Source organism: Fukomys damarensis, unplaced genomic scaffold, assembly GCF_012274545.1.
Source record: "Fukomys damarensis isolate Sample0158 unplaced genomic scaffold, DMR_v1.0_HiC HiC_scaffold_12, whole genome shotgun sequence".
NCBI lineage: Eukaryota > Metazoa > Chordata > Mammalia > Rodentia > Bathyergidae > Fukomys > Fukomys damarensis.
Genome location: NW_022900924.1, coordinates 17,187,342 through 17,201,539, shown reverse-complemented (window position 1 = coordinate 17,201,539; position 14,198 = coordinate 17,187,342). Strand labels below are relative to the sequence as shown.

General features: G+C 37.6%; 1 protein-coding gene across 3 annotated transcripts in view; it reads left to right on the top strand.

Annotated features, from left to right (window-relative positions):
- Rad9b (RAD9 checkpoint clamp component B) overlaps nucleotides 1-14,198 on the top strand; it is a 33,604-nt gene that overhangs the window by 624 nt on the left and 18,782 nt on the right. For all 3 annotated transcript variants that reach the window (XM_010604434.2, XM_010604435.2, XM_010604433.2), the window contains exons 2-6: nucleotides 3,014-3,084; nucleotides 4,071-4,214; nucleotides 4,650-4,764; nucleotides 7,611-7,710; nucleotides 13,125-13,228. In XM_010604434.2, coding sequence (XP_010602736.1) covers nucleotides 3,014-3,084; nucleotides 4,071-4,214; nucleotides 4,650-4,764; nucleotides 7,611-7,710; nucleotides 13,125-13,228 — 534 coding nt within the window. The remainder of the gene's footprint in view (nucleotides 1-3,013; nucleotides 3,085-4,070; nucleotides 4,215-4,649; nucleotides 4,765-7,610; nucleotides 7,711-13,124; nucleotides 13,229-14,198) is intronic.

Here is a 14,198-nt window from a genome sequence, read left to right as displayed (position 1 = left end):
TTTTTTTTTTTTTTTTTTTTTTTTGGCGGCGGTGGCGGCGGCGGAACCACAGAGCTAACTCTCTGCCTCCTCGCGTAGGGCTTTTGTACTGAACTACATCCCCATGCTATTTTTTATTTTGGGACAAAGCCTCAATAAGTTACTACGTTGCCCAAGCTGGGCTCGACTTGGCAATTTTCGTGCTTAGCCTCCTATCTCCTTTTATTTAAGCATAGTATTTAATATGGGTGGTGTCTATGAAATGAGCTGTACCATCAGTCCTCAAATATGGGATTGTCAGGACTTGTGGGGAACAGTTGAGAGAAAAAAACGTATGGTCAGTAAAAGTATAGCAAAAAACATAAACTTTATCTTTATTCCAAATTCTACCGTTTTAAAATATATGATTTTAAGACTAGCCACTAAATCACTGTGGAGGTCAGTTTCCTCATCTGTAAAATGGGATTAGTAATAATAAGGTTTGTAGGCATCAAATGGGAATGACTGTAAAGAGCTGAGTAATAACGGTGTATGACACTATTTTCATTATAAATAATCCTCTACAAGTGGAAGTTAATCTGGAAAGTATTTAGAAAAGCAAAAGCTTCCTACAGATTATAGTAAAGTCTGAAAATGATCACTGAATTGTATCTTGTGGTTAGCTTCCCCTGTGTAGGTTTGTTTTTTGTTGTTTGTTTTTTTTGAGACAGGGTTTCACTGTAGTTGAGACTGACCTGGAATCACTATGTAGCCCAGGCTGGTCTCACACTCACAGCGATCCTCCTGCCTCAGCCTCCCGAGTGCTGGGATTACAGGTGTGTGCCACCACGGCCAGCTTCCCTTGTGTTGAGGACAAATTGATACACTAATAATGAGTAGAAAACCGAGACATAAGCTTTCCATAGTTGCATATTCTCACAGTACTAGGAAGTTCTTTTCCAGTATGTACCTTATTTGCAATAAGCAATTTTTTGTGTGTTTAGTTTTGTTTCCCTCCCAGACTAAGTGCTAGGAGGGCAGGAAGTGAACCTCTCTTGTTCTTTGTTGTGATCCTATTGCATTGGGTTATACTTGAACATAGCCGGTGCTTAGTAAATATTCATTGGGTGAATGAAAAGTCTTCATTAGTCCAGAAAAAAACTGAATATAAACTGGGGAAAAGGACAAATGCCTCTAACTTTTAAAAATATTCATTTAGGGCTGGGGATTTAGCTTAGTGGTGCTACCACTTGCCTTCCAAGCACAAGGTCCTGAGTTCCATGCCCCATACAGAAACCCCCCACCAAAAAGCAAAAAACTAATTTAGGTCATCTTATCTTCCTCAGAATACACACTTGTGATTCTTAAGTATTGTAATCTAATTTTATGTTCTGTACTTTTCAATTTTTATACCTTTTGGTGGATTGATAAGGCTATCCAGCATATTACCCAGTATCTATTTGTCATGGTTTTACTTATTCATAATTCATAATATTAATGGTATCATACTAGGTCAGACCAATATTTCATGTAGCCCTAGTCTCTCTGACTGACAGGGCACCTAAATGTGTTTGATAGGGAAGTCTGGCAGCTTCCTTGCTAACATCTGGCATCTTCTAAGATACTCTCAAACATCAATGATGCGTTTTGAATACTTAGTTTCTCTATCATAACTTGTTTTGACATTTTCATCTGTTACTAAAACATTTAAAATCATCTTTTCCATGCATTTCCCACACTTTTTTGTTAATTATATTTATTTGAACCAAGTTTCATGATACATAATTATGGAAATTGGCCTTAGACAATAGTTCCAGACAACTGCAAAAAGAAAGAGTTGTTGAATTTTATCACATACAGTGATTCTCCAAACTTACTAAGCTCTTGCTGTGCATCTGATATTTTCCCAAGGATATTATGCTATTTTTTTTTTTTTAACCAGGGCCTTGCACATGAGAGTCAGGTGCTCTACTGCTGAGCCACATCCCTGGCCCTATATTGTATTTCTTTTGTTGGTTGGTTGGTTGGTTGGTTTTTCGAGACAGGGTCTCACTTTGTAGTTCAGGTTGTCCCTGAACTCATTGCATAGCCTAGGCTAGCTTTGAATTCATGATGATCCTCCTGCCTCTGCTTCCCGAGTGCTGGGATTACAGACATGTGCCGCCACACCTGGCCATATATTTCTTAAAGCAATATAGCATTAGTCTGTAAAATGCTGTATGGATCAATTTAACAGTTTGTCTCTTATATGTAATCAATAGAATTTCTCCCTAGATATTTGTACTAAAACTAAAAGCCAAATAGCATATCAGTTGACAGGAAATACTGATATATGCAGGAAAAGGGATTTGAGAGCATTATTTCCAGATCTGTTGCACTGAATAAATTTGACCAAATATAAGTTCAACATATTAGGATGGGTTTCCTCTCATGCCTTCACTTTGATTTACATTTGTTGTAATCTTGACATAAAACAGAAATTGAGATCATTATGGTTTTTTTGTTTGTTTGTTGAGACAGGGTCTCACTGTGTAGTTGAGACTGACCTGGAACTCACTATGTAGCCCAGGCTGGTCTTGAACTCACAGCGATCCTCCTACCTCAGCCTCGCGAGTGCTGGGATTGCAGGTGGGCACCACCATGCCCGGCTGGAGATCATTATGTTGACATGAACATATTGAAGCCAAAAGAGAGGTTAACTACAGTATACACAGCACATACATCAGAGGGGATGGTAGAAACAGGCTGAATTACATGTTGCAAGGTAGGCCAAAAAGTTCAGGTAGAATGTTTGCCAGTCATTTCCAAATATCAGTAGCAGGTTGATAATTGGTATCTACAATACCAGAAGCCCCTAGTTCCTTATCCAGGAATTTGACCTACAGGGCAGGGATAAACTGTTCAACTGAAGAATATGACCTGCTGGAACAAATTGTTCAATAGATCCCACTGTTCTTTTTGAATTTATATTGAGTCCTCTGCTTGTTGAAGTACTCCTATGATATGTTGTTAGTGCTAGGAAGAATGTAAACAGCATCTTTCTTTTTCTCTGCAGTATTTGGGAAAGCAATCCAAGCTCTATCACGAGTGAGTGACGAGCTGTGGCTAGATCCATTGGAAAAAGGTGTAAGTAAGAATGTTAAGTAATAGGTTTTGTATTCAGACAAGAGAAAGTGTTTAAAGATCTCAGTCCAGATTGAATATTAACCAGGAAATTTAGAAATTACACTTATCCCTTTCACTGTTCATCTTTATTTTACGTATCTGAATGTACCTATAGCACAGTGAACTTGAACATCATGCAGATAAACATAATTGACTTAAGCCAGAAGTCACAAAGTGGTGGTCAAGAGAAATGTTTTGTGGGGTCTTTTTTTTTTTTTTTTTTTTTAAGGACTGGAGGTGTAGCTCAGTGGTGGAGTGTGTGCTTAGCAATCACAAGGCCCTGGTTCAATTCCCCAACACTTTCTCCATCCAAAATTGAAATAATTTCTAACATTTAATAATTGAGAGAGACCACATAAAAATACGAATTTCCTGTTTTTCTTAAAATTCAAAAGACTTGAAAATTTTGGGCTTGTATTCCCAAGTAGAATTTAGTTGGTTCAGTCTTAGTAATATTTTTTCTCCACTACAATCATGTGAGACAACCAACTTGCTGCAGTTTCCTTTTATATTACCTTGTGCTGCTTCATGCATTAAAATTAAGACCCTTATAGGCACTTACATTTTTAAAATGCAAGATTTTTTTTTTTCTTTTTGAGACAGGGTCTCACCATATAGTTGAGACTGACCTGAAACTCACTATGTAGTCCAGGCTGGTCTCAAACTAACTGCAATCCTCCTGCCTCAGCCTCCCGAGTGTTGGGATCACAGGTGTATACCACCATGCCTGGCCAAATGCAAGATTTTAAAGATATATGTATGCAATGTAGATATATACCCATATGCATTTATAGATATGTACACATTTAATATTCATTGTATAGTGTAGTCCATGATCTTATTTCAACATATTTAGCTATGACTTTAAACATATTGTAATTTAAAAAGATTAAACTATCACTTAAAGAAAGCTGGCTTTGACCTAAACAGCTATTTTATTTTTCAAGCTTGCTTTAAGATCTTTAAATTCTTCTTCGTCGGCTTGTGGATATGTCCTGTTCTCTTCAGTGTTTTTTGAACATTATCAGTGGTCAGCCTCAAAGGAAATGAACGACGATGGCCGATATTTGAATTGCAAATTGGAAATGAAGGTAAATAAAAATGGCCTTGGTTCTCTGTATTATAGGAGAAATATTTGTTATGTAAGTTATAACATATTCTGTAGTTAGCAGTTTAAATGGCATGCAGGACAAACATATTTACTGATGAATACATGTACTTCTGTTTTTTTTAATGAAACAAACAACTATATCAAGTATTTTTTGTTGTTGTTGTTGTTGTTTTCTTTTGTTTTCGTGCCGGGGATTGAACTCGGTTCCTTGCACTTGCAAGGCAGGCCACTGAACTGCTGAGCTAAAACCCCAGCCCTATATAAAGTATGTTTTCGGGCTGGGAATTTAGCTCAGTGGTGCCGATCCTGCCTGGCAAGTGCAAGATCCTGAGTTCGATTCCTAGTACTGGGGAAAAAAAAAAAGACTAAAAAAATCAAGTACGTTCTTAATATGTATAATATAATTGTGTTGCAGTCAATTCTACCCATCTTTAGATGTGTAAATTCCTTCGAAAGAAATGTAGAGAAGTGCAAAATATTCACCAGATCTGACAAGTGCAAAATTGTTATTCAGTTCTTCTGCAGACATGGTAGGTATAATTCGAGTGGCTTAAAATATTGGGGTTTTTTCTTAATATTTCTCATGTTTAGAATATTCAAACTCCCTATCAATATTTTGTGTAGCATTATTGTTTAGGTTTTATGTAGTTATTTGGTAAAGCAGTTGTAGTATCTTACCTGTCTCTGCAGAGGGTTTTTAAGTAATTCGTATCAATGACTTGTCCATAGCCCATGCTTTGCCTGCTACAAGCCAATTTTTAAAATGTCCATTTGAATTTAAATCAGCTATTCTAAAGTGAACTGGTTGCTTGATATTTTGTAAGAGTGCTTTGTGTGTGTTGGCTTCACTACAAATGTCCATAGGTAAGAACAGAAAGTTAAAATGCATGCTGGTATTGAAAGTCATCTAGAAGGCAGATCTTATCAAATCTGGGATTGAGAGAAGCATGGTGACAGCCCCCAGTCACGGAACTGGCAAGACACAGCCTGAATTTGAATCCAGGCCCACAAGAGAAGGTGCCAAAGATTGCATTCATTCTCTCTGCTACCCCTAACTGTCAGACAGATTTACTGACTCCTAGCCTTGCAAACTAGATGCTAAAGTGTCGTGCTTGCAGGATTTTCACATTTTTAAAGGTCCTAGCATGATTCAGAGAACAGGCTTTGAGGCCACCAAGTTTAGGGTGAAATCAGTTCTATCCCTCCCTAGTGAGATGTTGAGCACATTCTATCTATGCCACCCTTTCCTGGTATGGAAAACAAGCATAGTGTATCAGTCTCCTAGGGTTTTTCTAAGGGTTCAGTGAGTTATTCTTGTATTTAGAAGATTGCCTGCACATTCTGTAAGTATAGGCCTAGTTGTCTGTACTATGATTGTGGCTATTTTCGTTGACATTAACAGGTAGAATTTTATGCTTTCAAAAATATCATATTTAGCCAGGTGAGATGACACACATCTGTAATTCCAGCACTCTGGGAGGCTGAGGCAGGAGAATCACGAGTTTGAACCCAGCTTAAGAGAATTTACTAAGACTCTGTGTCAACAAATAAAGACTGTGGATATAGCTCGATGCAAAAATCCTAGATTCAATTTTCAATACTTGTGATATCTATCCAAATCTTTCTTGTAGTTAAATGGTCTTATGGAAGGTTAACTTATTATAATTTATCTTGTATTTCTTAATTTTATCTTACATTTATCTTAATAATATATATATTTTCATTTCTGTTATATTATAATCCTTATTTTTTCTTACAAATAATCAATGATTTAGGATTATTTTTCTCATTCCTTGAACATTAGTTCATATAATAGGAGAATCCTCCAAAGATCACGATGATAAGCCCAGAAAGCCTTCAAATCATGTAGATGTGCCTGAAACAGACGTGTACTCACTATAACTGTTGGTGCTATAGTTTCGTTCTTTCCTTATCTCCAGCTGGGGTTTTAGTAACCAAGTGTTCAGTTTCTGAAATACCTCTTCACTGGCATTGGTTAATGTTAAGTAAATATTTATGATTGGTTAATTTGTAGTAGTTTTTGTAGGATGGCAATATGAATTTGGATGCTTTAGGTTAAAAGTAGTAGATGAAAAAAAACTTTAAAACTAGAAAAAAATTCAAACTGGCTTCAATAATAAAGAAGAGAGCTGGGCGTGGTGGCGCACACCTGTAATCTCAGTACTTGGGAGGCTGAAGCAGGAGGATCACTGAGAGTTCGAGACCAGCCTGGGCTACATAGTGAGTACCAGGTCAGTTTCAACTACATAGTGAGACCCTGTCTCAAAAAACAAACAAACAAACAAAAATAATAAAGAAGACTATTGGCTCATGTAAACATAAAGTTTGAAGTTAGGCCATAGGCATGCTTTAACCAGGCTGCAGCTGCTGCTTTTTTTTTTTTTTTGAGACAGGGTCACACTATGTAGTTGAGACTGACCTGAAACTCACTATGTAGCTCAGGCTGGGAGTACAGGCATGCACCACCACGTCTGGCAGCTGCTGCTTATTTTTAAAAACAGATCCTAGTTGTGCTTATAAAAACAATATAGTTTTGAATGTCATTTAACCTCACTGAGCTATGGTTTCCTCTTCTAAGATTAAGTCCCTACCTCACAGGAATATTGTTTTGTTTTGGTACCAGGGATTGAACTCAGGTCCTTGCGCTTGCAAAGCAGGCTACCGAACCACTGAGCTAAATCCCTGGCCCACACAGGAATATTGTTAAGATCAGAGAAAGCGTGTGCAGAGTATATCCTGCAGGTCCTGGCATTTAGGCCTTACTCATTATGGGCTCAATACCCCTAATCTGAAAATCTGAAATCTGAAAAGATCTAAGATCTAAAATCTAATTTTCAGATTAGAAATACTTAACCTGTAAGGTCTATGAAAATATTGTAAGATCTGAACGTTTCCCAGTTCTGAAACACTTCTGGTCCCAAGCACTTAGGGTAAAGGACACTCAGCCTGTGTCACTACCTCCCCCTCCTCTGAAGGGAAAAGCATTAATAGGACAGACGGGGAGGCCTAACTGCCAGAAGTCCTGAGTAAGAGGTGCTAAAAGAGAATCCTAGAGAGGCGCTGAGGAGTGGAGAGTCAGTGTCTTAACAAAGGATTTCAGAAGCCACTTATCTTTCCAAGGAATTTGGATACTCCATTGCCTGCTGGTCATGGAGAGACATGTTGCTTGGTGTCCACTAGGGAGCGATAACACATTTCCCTAAGGAATAGTGCTGCTCCAGACTAGATAACCCTTCCAGATAGTAAATGTTACTGTAAGTTTATTATTTTAATTTGGCTGTGAAATTTAAACACTTTTAAAATCTGTTCATTTTGCACTTAATGCCTTTATTTTAATGTCTTTCTTCTTTTTAAGGTATTAAAAAAACTCATAATGTGTGTTTCCAAGAAAGTTTGCCTTTGGAAGTTAACTTTGAAAAGAAAATGTGTTGTAATACTCTAATGATTCAACCAAGGTAAGGAGTACTGTATTATTTATTTTTCATTTGCTGAATATGGGAGGGTCTCAGGGTGAAAACTTAGTGCCGAAAAGCTTTTCAGTTACAGTTTTTTTTTCCTATTTAAATCTAAAACTCAACTTAGAGAAATTACCCTACAAGGTCAAGAAGAAACCTTGAGAAAGATAATAGTAGATAGCATCTGCCTAATGGCAGCAGTAATAGTTGGGTGGTCAAGAAAATTCTAAAAATATTCCATCAATGACTTTCTACATTAAACTGTATCAAAAATAAAAGAATATATGATCTTATAATCCTTTGAATTTATATGGTACTTATCTGAATCTTAGAACACACAGCCAGAGGAAGTTTTAACAGCTCACAAAATTGCCAGGCTGGCCTTGAATTTGTGATCCTCCTGCCTCAGCCTCCTGAGTAGCTGAAATTTCAGGTGTGCTATACCGTGCTTAGCTAATTTTAACATTTTTTATGCAAGCTGAAATAACCCTAATTAATTAATTTTTTTCTTTAGATAATGAGTGAGGTATATTTGTCAGTGAAAGTGTGCCCAGTTTTTTAGTTCACTGTAGCCCTATTAATTAGCATTACTTTCTGAGTCAAATTATATTTTTGTGCTGTTTTTTAAATGAAAAAATTGGAATCACAGTTATACAGGAAATAGTTTTGCGAATCAACAAATTGGACCATATTAAATTAGAAAGCTTCTGCACAATAAAAAAGAAAGAAAAACAACAACTAACAGTGAAAAGGCAGCAAGCATACAGAACTGAAAAAAAATATTGCCAGCTATTCCTCAGACAGAGGACTTATATCTAGAATGTATAAAGAACTGAAAAAAATTTAGACTCCTAAATAGAAGACTCAATCAAAAAATGAGCAAGCAAAATGAATAGACACTTCACAGAAGTACAATAAATACACGAAGAAAGGCTCAACATTGCTGGCCATTAGAAAAGTGCAAACTAGAACACCACAGATTCCATCTTACTCCTGAAAGAATGGACATCATCAAGAAATCAAATGAAAACAAACTCTGAAGAGGCTGCAGGGAGAAGAGGACTCTTCTACACTGTTATTAGCAATGTAAAGTAGTACAGCCCCTATGGAAACCAGTATGGAGGTTCCTTAAAAAACTAAAACTAGAAATTCCATTTGATCTAGCTATTCCCCTTCTAGGTATCTTCCCAAAAGAGCTAAAGACATCATATTACAGTGATGTATACATGACTATGTATGTTAGTTACTTTTCTCTCATTCCTGAGGGAAGGAGTGTATTGGGCTTACAGTTTATAGATCTTTCAGTCCATAATCAGCTGGCTCCAAGGCAGGGATGACAAACAGGCATTTCAGAGGAGAAACAACATGGTGGGCAGAGGCCAACAAAGGAAGTAACAGAGTTACCAGCATCTTTCTGCCCCTTTTATCTTACTGAGACTACTAGGATTAGGGCAGTGCCAAACTAATTGCTCACATGTAGTGGTTTAGTAATCACATGCCCTTAACCCCAGCATCACACATTCCAGATTAAACTACCTCTGAAAAAGAAAGTTCCACCTCATCAGTATGAGGCTTTGGGGGGGACATCTAAACACAAACTTTAACACCATATTTGTAGCAGTACAAATTCTTAACAGCTAAATCTTGGAACCAGCCCATATGTCCATCAACAGATAAATGGATAAGGGAAATGTGGTCTTTACACACCATGGACTATTACTCTGCCACAAAGAATAAGAAACCTGAGTCATTTGTAGGAAAATGGATGCACCTTGAGACCAAATCTTAAGTGAAATAGGACACACAAGCTTAAATATCACATGGTTTCTCTAATATGTGAAACCCAGAGTAAAAATAAAGAGCAAAATAAAAAACAACAAGAAGTAGGTAGCTAGATCATTGTCACATGGGAAGGGAATCAAGAGATGAAGTGGGAGGGAGGGAAGGGACAGGATGAAAAGGAATGAAGATGTGTTCTCTACATGTGCCGACTCCACACAAAGAATGTAAATGTTATGCAGTACACACATGTACTCATAAGCTAAAATAAAACATAGAATTAAAACATTTAAAGAGCAATACCTAGTCCTTGCAATACATCCAGTATATACATAGAAGAGTGAAAAGGTAAAGAATGGAAGTCCTTCTCTTCTACCACCCTTATATCGTGCTTGGCAGGTAACCTCTGTTTTTTTGATTCTCCCTTTGACTGTGAATCTCTTTATTTCTCTCATTATTATATTTATTAGAAACACACTTATACAGACTTTTAAAAAAAGAAAATGTCCTACTTGCCATAGTGTTTCGCAACTTGCCTGTTTTCTTTTTCAGTACTGGGGATTGAACCCAAGCCTTCACACTGAGCTGCCTCCCCAGCCCATTTTTATTTTTTCTTTTGAGATAAGGTCTTACTAAGTTGCTAAGTTGCCCAGGCTGGGCTCAAACTTGTGATCCTCCTTCTTCAGTGTGCCAGAGTGCTCTGGCAGTGTGCGTGTGTGTGTGTGTGTGTGTGTGTGTGTGTGTGTGTGTGTGTGTTGGGGATTGAATTCAAGGCATCCCACATGGTAGGCAAGCCACATCCCCAACTTTTAGCTGTCATGAACAGTGCTGCTAGTAGTACATAGGAAGGGTATTCACTGTTGCAGAGCAAACTGCTTTAAAACATAAGGACAGGGGTAAGGGGAAAAAATGAGAATCAAGACTTGTCATGTAGAGGTACAAGATCCCAACAATGAATGTAACTGTACTATATCCCTAAAATGTTCCAATGAACTCAGTTAAAGCTGAAAAAAAAACATAAGAGCCTTCAAACATCATTTATTACTCTGTAGTACAGGTGTGGCTTAGCTGGGTGTTTCTAGCTCAGGTTCTCATGAGGTGAAGTCATGGGTTCAGCTAGGACTGCAGTCTCACCAGAAGGCTCAACTTAAGGGTTCACTTCCTAGCTCACTGATATGGCTGTTGGGAGCCCAAGATCATTTCTAAGCTCACACATGTGGTTTTTAGTAGGACTTAGGTCCCTACCATGTGTGCCTGCTTCTTGGCTGTCTGCAAGTCCTCACAAAGGGTAGCTGATGGAAGCCACATTTTTTCTCTTTTCTTTCCCTTTCTTTCCCCTCTTCTCTCCTTTCTCCACCCCCCACGGCTGTTCAGTAAGCAATACAGTGTTGAGCTACATCCCCAGCCTTTTTTATTTTATTTTGAGATTGAATTAAGTTGCCTGGGCTTCCCTTGAACTTGCAGTCCTCCTTCCTCAGCCTCCTGAATAGCTGGGATTACCAGTGTGCACCACCATACTGGAAAAGCCATGGACTTTTGATTCTCTAATCTCAGAACTGATGTCTCATCACTTCTGCTACTTTTCTCTTTTTTAGATATGAATCTCTAAGTCCAGCCCACACTTAAGGAGAATAACAGGAGATGAGAATCACTGAGGGCCATGTTATAGACTATATAACCCAGAGTCCTAGAATAAAATTACTGGGTCAAAGTCTTATGCAAATTTTAAAAAGATACCAACTACTAAATTGCCATTTAAATTTATGTAAGTTTATACTCCACCGAAAGTATAGGAGAATTCTTCTAAGTAGAGGATATAATTAATCTTTAAACATTCTGCCAATGTAATAGGTAAAAAATAGTATTATGCAATATTCTTTACTGTTATATTTTCTTTATTACTAGTAAGTTTGAGAGTATATTAAGTTTCCATTTTTCTAATTTTTTGAACTACACATTCATGTTGTCATCTTTTTTTGTATCAAATTATTTGGCACCCTAGAGGTTGGGGATATAATTTTATGATAGAACATTTGCCTAGCATGTGAGAGACCCTGGGTTCAATCTCCAGCACCATGGGAAAAAAAAGAAATTATTTGGTATCTTGTGTAACACTTTCTCCTTAACAATAGAAAAGTTCCCTTCTGAATTTGCTAGGTGTTCATGACATTTTGACATCAATAAACACTGTTAAGATAATGTCTAGCATCATGTTAACACCAAGAGTACAATTAATTCTACAATTTCATTTTTATCTAGCAACACCTCAATTTCAAAACAATGGCAGTGCTTATAATGCAACTTTTTAAAAAGACAAACAACTGAAAATGGGGAAAGGAGGCTGGGCATGGGGGCGCCCACCTGTAATCCCAGCACTTGGGAGGCTGAGGGAGGAGGATCGCTGTGAGTTCGAGACCAGCCTGGGCTACATAGTGAGTTCCAGATCAGCTTCAACTACATAGTGAGACCCTGTCTCAAAAAACAAAAAACAATGGGGAAAGAATTTTAATAGACATTTACCCAAAGAAGATATACAAATGGACAATAAGCACATGGAAAGTTGCTCAGCATCACTGTCATGAGGGACATGCAAATCAAACAACTTTACGTCTATGAATTGTGTGGTGTGTGAGTTACACCTCACATAAAGCTGTTTTTATTTGTTTTGTTTTTTGTTTTTGGTACCGGGGATCGAACTCAGGACCTTGTGCTTGTAAGATAGGTAGTGGAACCACTGAGCTAAAACCCCGGCCCACAGACAGCTGTTTTTAAAGGAAGCCCAGCAATGTGTGATACCAGCACTGAGGGAAGGGAGGCCGAGGCAAGAGGTTCCACATGAGTTCAAGACCAGGCTGTGTTACACAGTGAGTTCAAGGACAGCCTCGACTACATAGAGCCTATCTCAAAAAGTGAAAGGTCAGGGGGAAGAGGAAGCCAGGAATAAATGGCATTTGGGCATCAAGAGAACCTTAAAAGCAATAGATAGTACATAATCTAGGAAAGTAACAAAAGGAAAAGAAATAATAGGCAGCAGACTCTTTGCAAATCTCTGCCCCTCAAATGGGTCTACAGCATAGTTCATCTCAGCCATATTTAAACAATTCCATTTTCTACTGTCTTCCTTTACAGTATTATCTTGGGCCAATTTTAAAAAAATATATGGGACATTTAAAAACATAGAATTAGGGCTGGGATTTAGCTCAGTGATTCTGCCACCTGCCTCACAAGTGCAAGGACCCAAGTTCAATACCCGGTACCAAAACAAAAACAAAAACATGGAATTAAAGATACATATTTGATTCTGATGTGTTGTTCAGACTGCAGTTTTCACATGTTTTACTGAGGTTGTATTTTGCTATTCTCTTGGCCTTCAAATGAAATTACAGTTTAAAGATACACTAGAGGGCCGTGGATTTAGCTCAGTGGTGCCGCCGCCTGCCTCACAAACACAAGGTCCCAAGTTTGATCCCCAGTACAAAAAAAAAAAAAAAAAAAAAAAAAAAAAAGATGTACTAGAAACATAGTGGTTTATATCTAAGAAGGTAAATTTTTTAAAACCCAGGCCAACTAGCCTGTTCATCTCCAGATTAAAGATTTGAATCCTTCTTAAGAAAGTTATGCCTTACATTTTCTAGATTGCTGGCTGAGGCAATGGTTCTTTTTTCATCGAATCAGGATGTTACTCTTGCTGTTTCTCCGCTGAATTTGTGCCTCAAGAGTGCTCATGGGAAATCAGCAGGTAAGGATAATATCTGTTGTGGAGATTTGATGGAACATGCTTCCTGGATGTTTTCATTACCAACCATGTAGTATATGTCAACAACATGACATTTATTCCTGTTTTAAAAGCAGTAATGTGTGGAAAGATAATAACTTTTTTATTATTATATTATCCAGTAAGAGAGCCAAGAAATTTAATAGAGCTAGTAATTAAAATATTTGGCTGTGAAATTCAGATTATTTTAAAGTTAGAGTTACTGAGCTAAGTGTATTTTCATTTTAATTTTTAAAATCTATTTCTTACTTACCATCCTTTCTGTTTTGCATAAGGAAAAACTAAGAGGCCGGCCATCTAATCGAGATAATCTTTGACTACATAGGAAGAAAAAGTAACTTTGAATTTGAAATATAAAATATTCCAGATGGCAAATACATGGGGAAAAAGTGTGCATATTCCTTAAGTCAGCTCTTTCGAAAGTTATGTAGTTGGCATAGAGTTTTGTCTTGTTTTTTTCGAGACAGAGTCTTCCTTTTGTCCAGATTGATCTCACGGGCTCCACTGGTCTCCCTGCTGGGACCCACAGGTGCATTACGCCCAACTTGGAACTGAGTTTGAATATCAGAAAAACTTGCTAGGAGCCCAGTGTGGTTGCCTGTGTCTGTAATCTCATCACCTTGTGAAGCTGAGGCAGGAAGTTCAAGCTCAGTCTGGATAACTGAGCACCTTAGCAAGAGACTGTCTCAAAAATATTTTTAAAAGGCTGGGGATAGCCCAGTGCATAGATCTTGGGTTTGATACCCAGTGCCACAAAACAAGACAAACTTTGTCTTTTTTGGTACAACAAGCAGTTTAAAACTTTTTATCTTTGGCTAATTTGTCTTTGGTGCTAGCAGTTGGCAGTAAAGTGAGGATGTAATACATACATACATACATATATATACATATATATATATGTATGGCAATGGTTCTTATATATATATATATATAG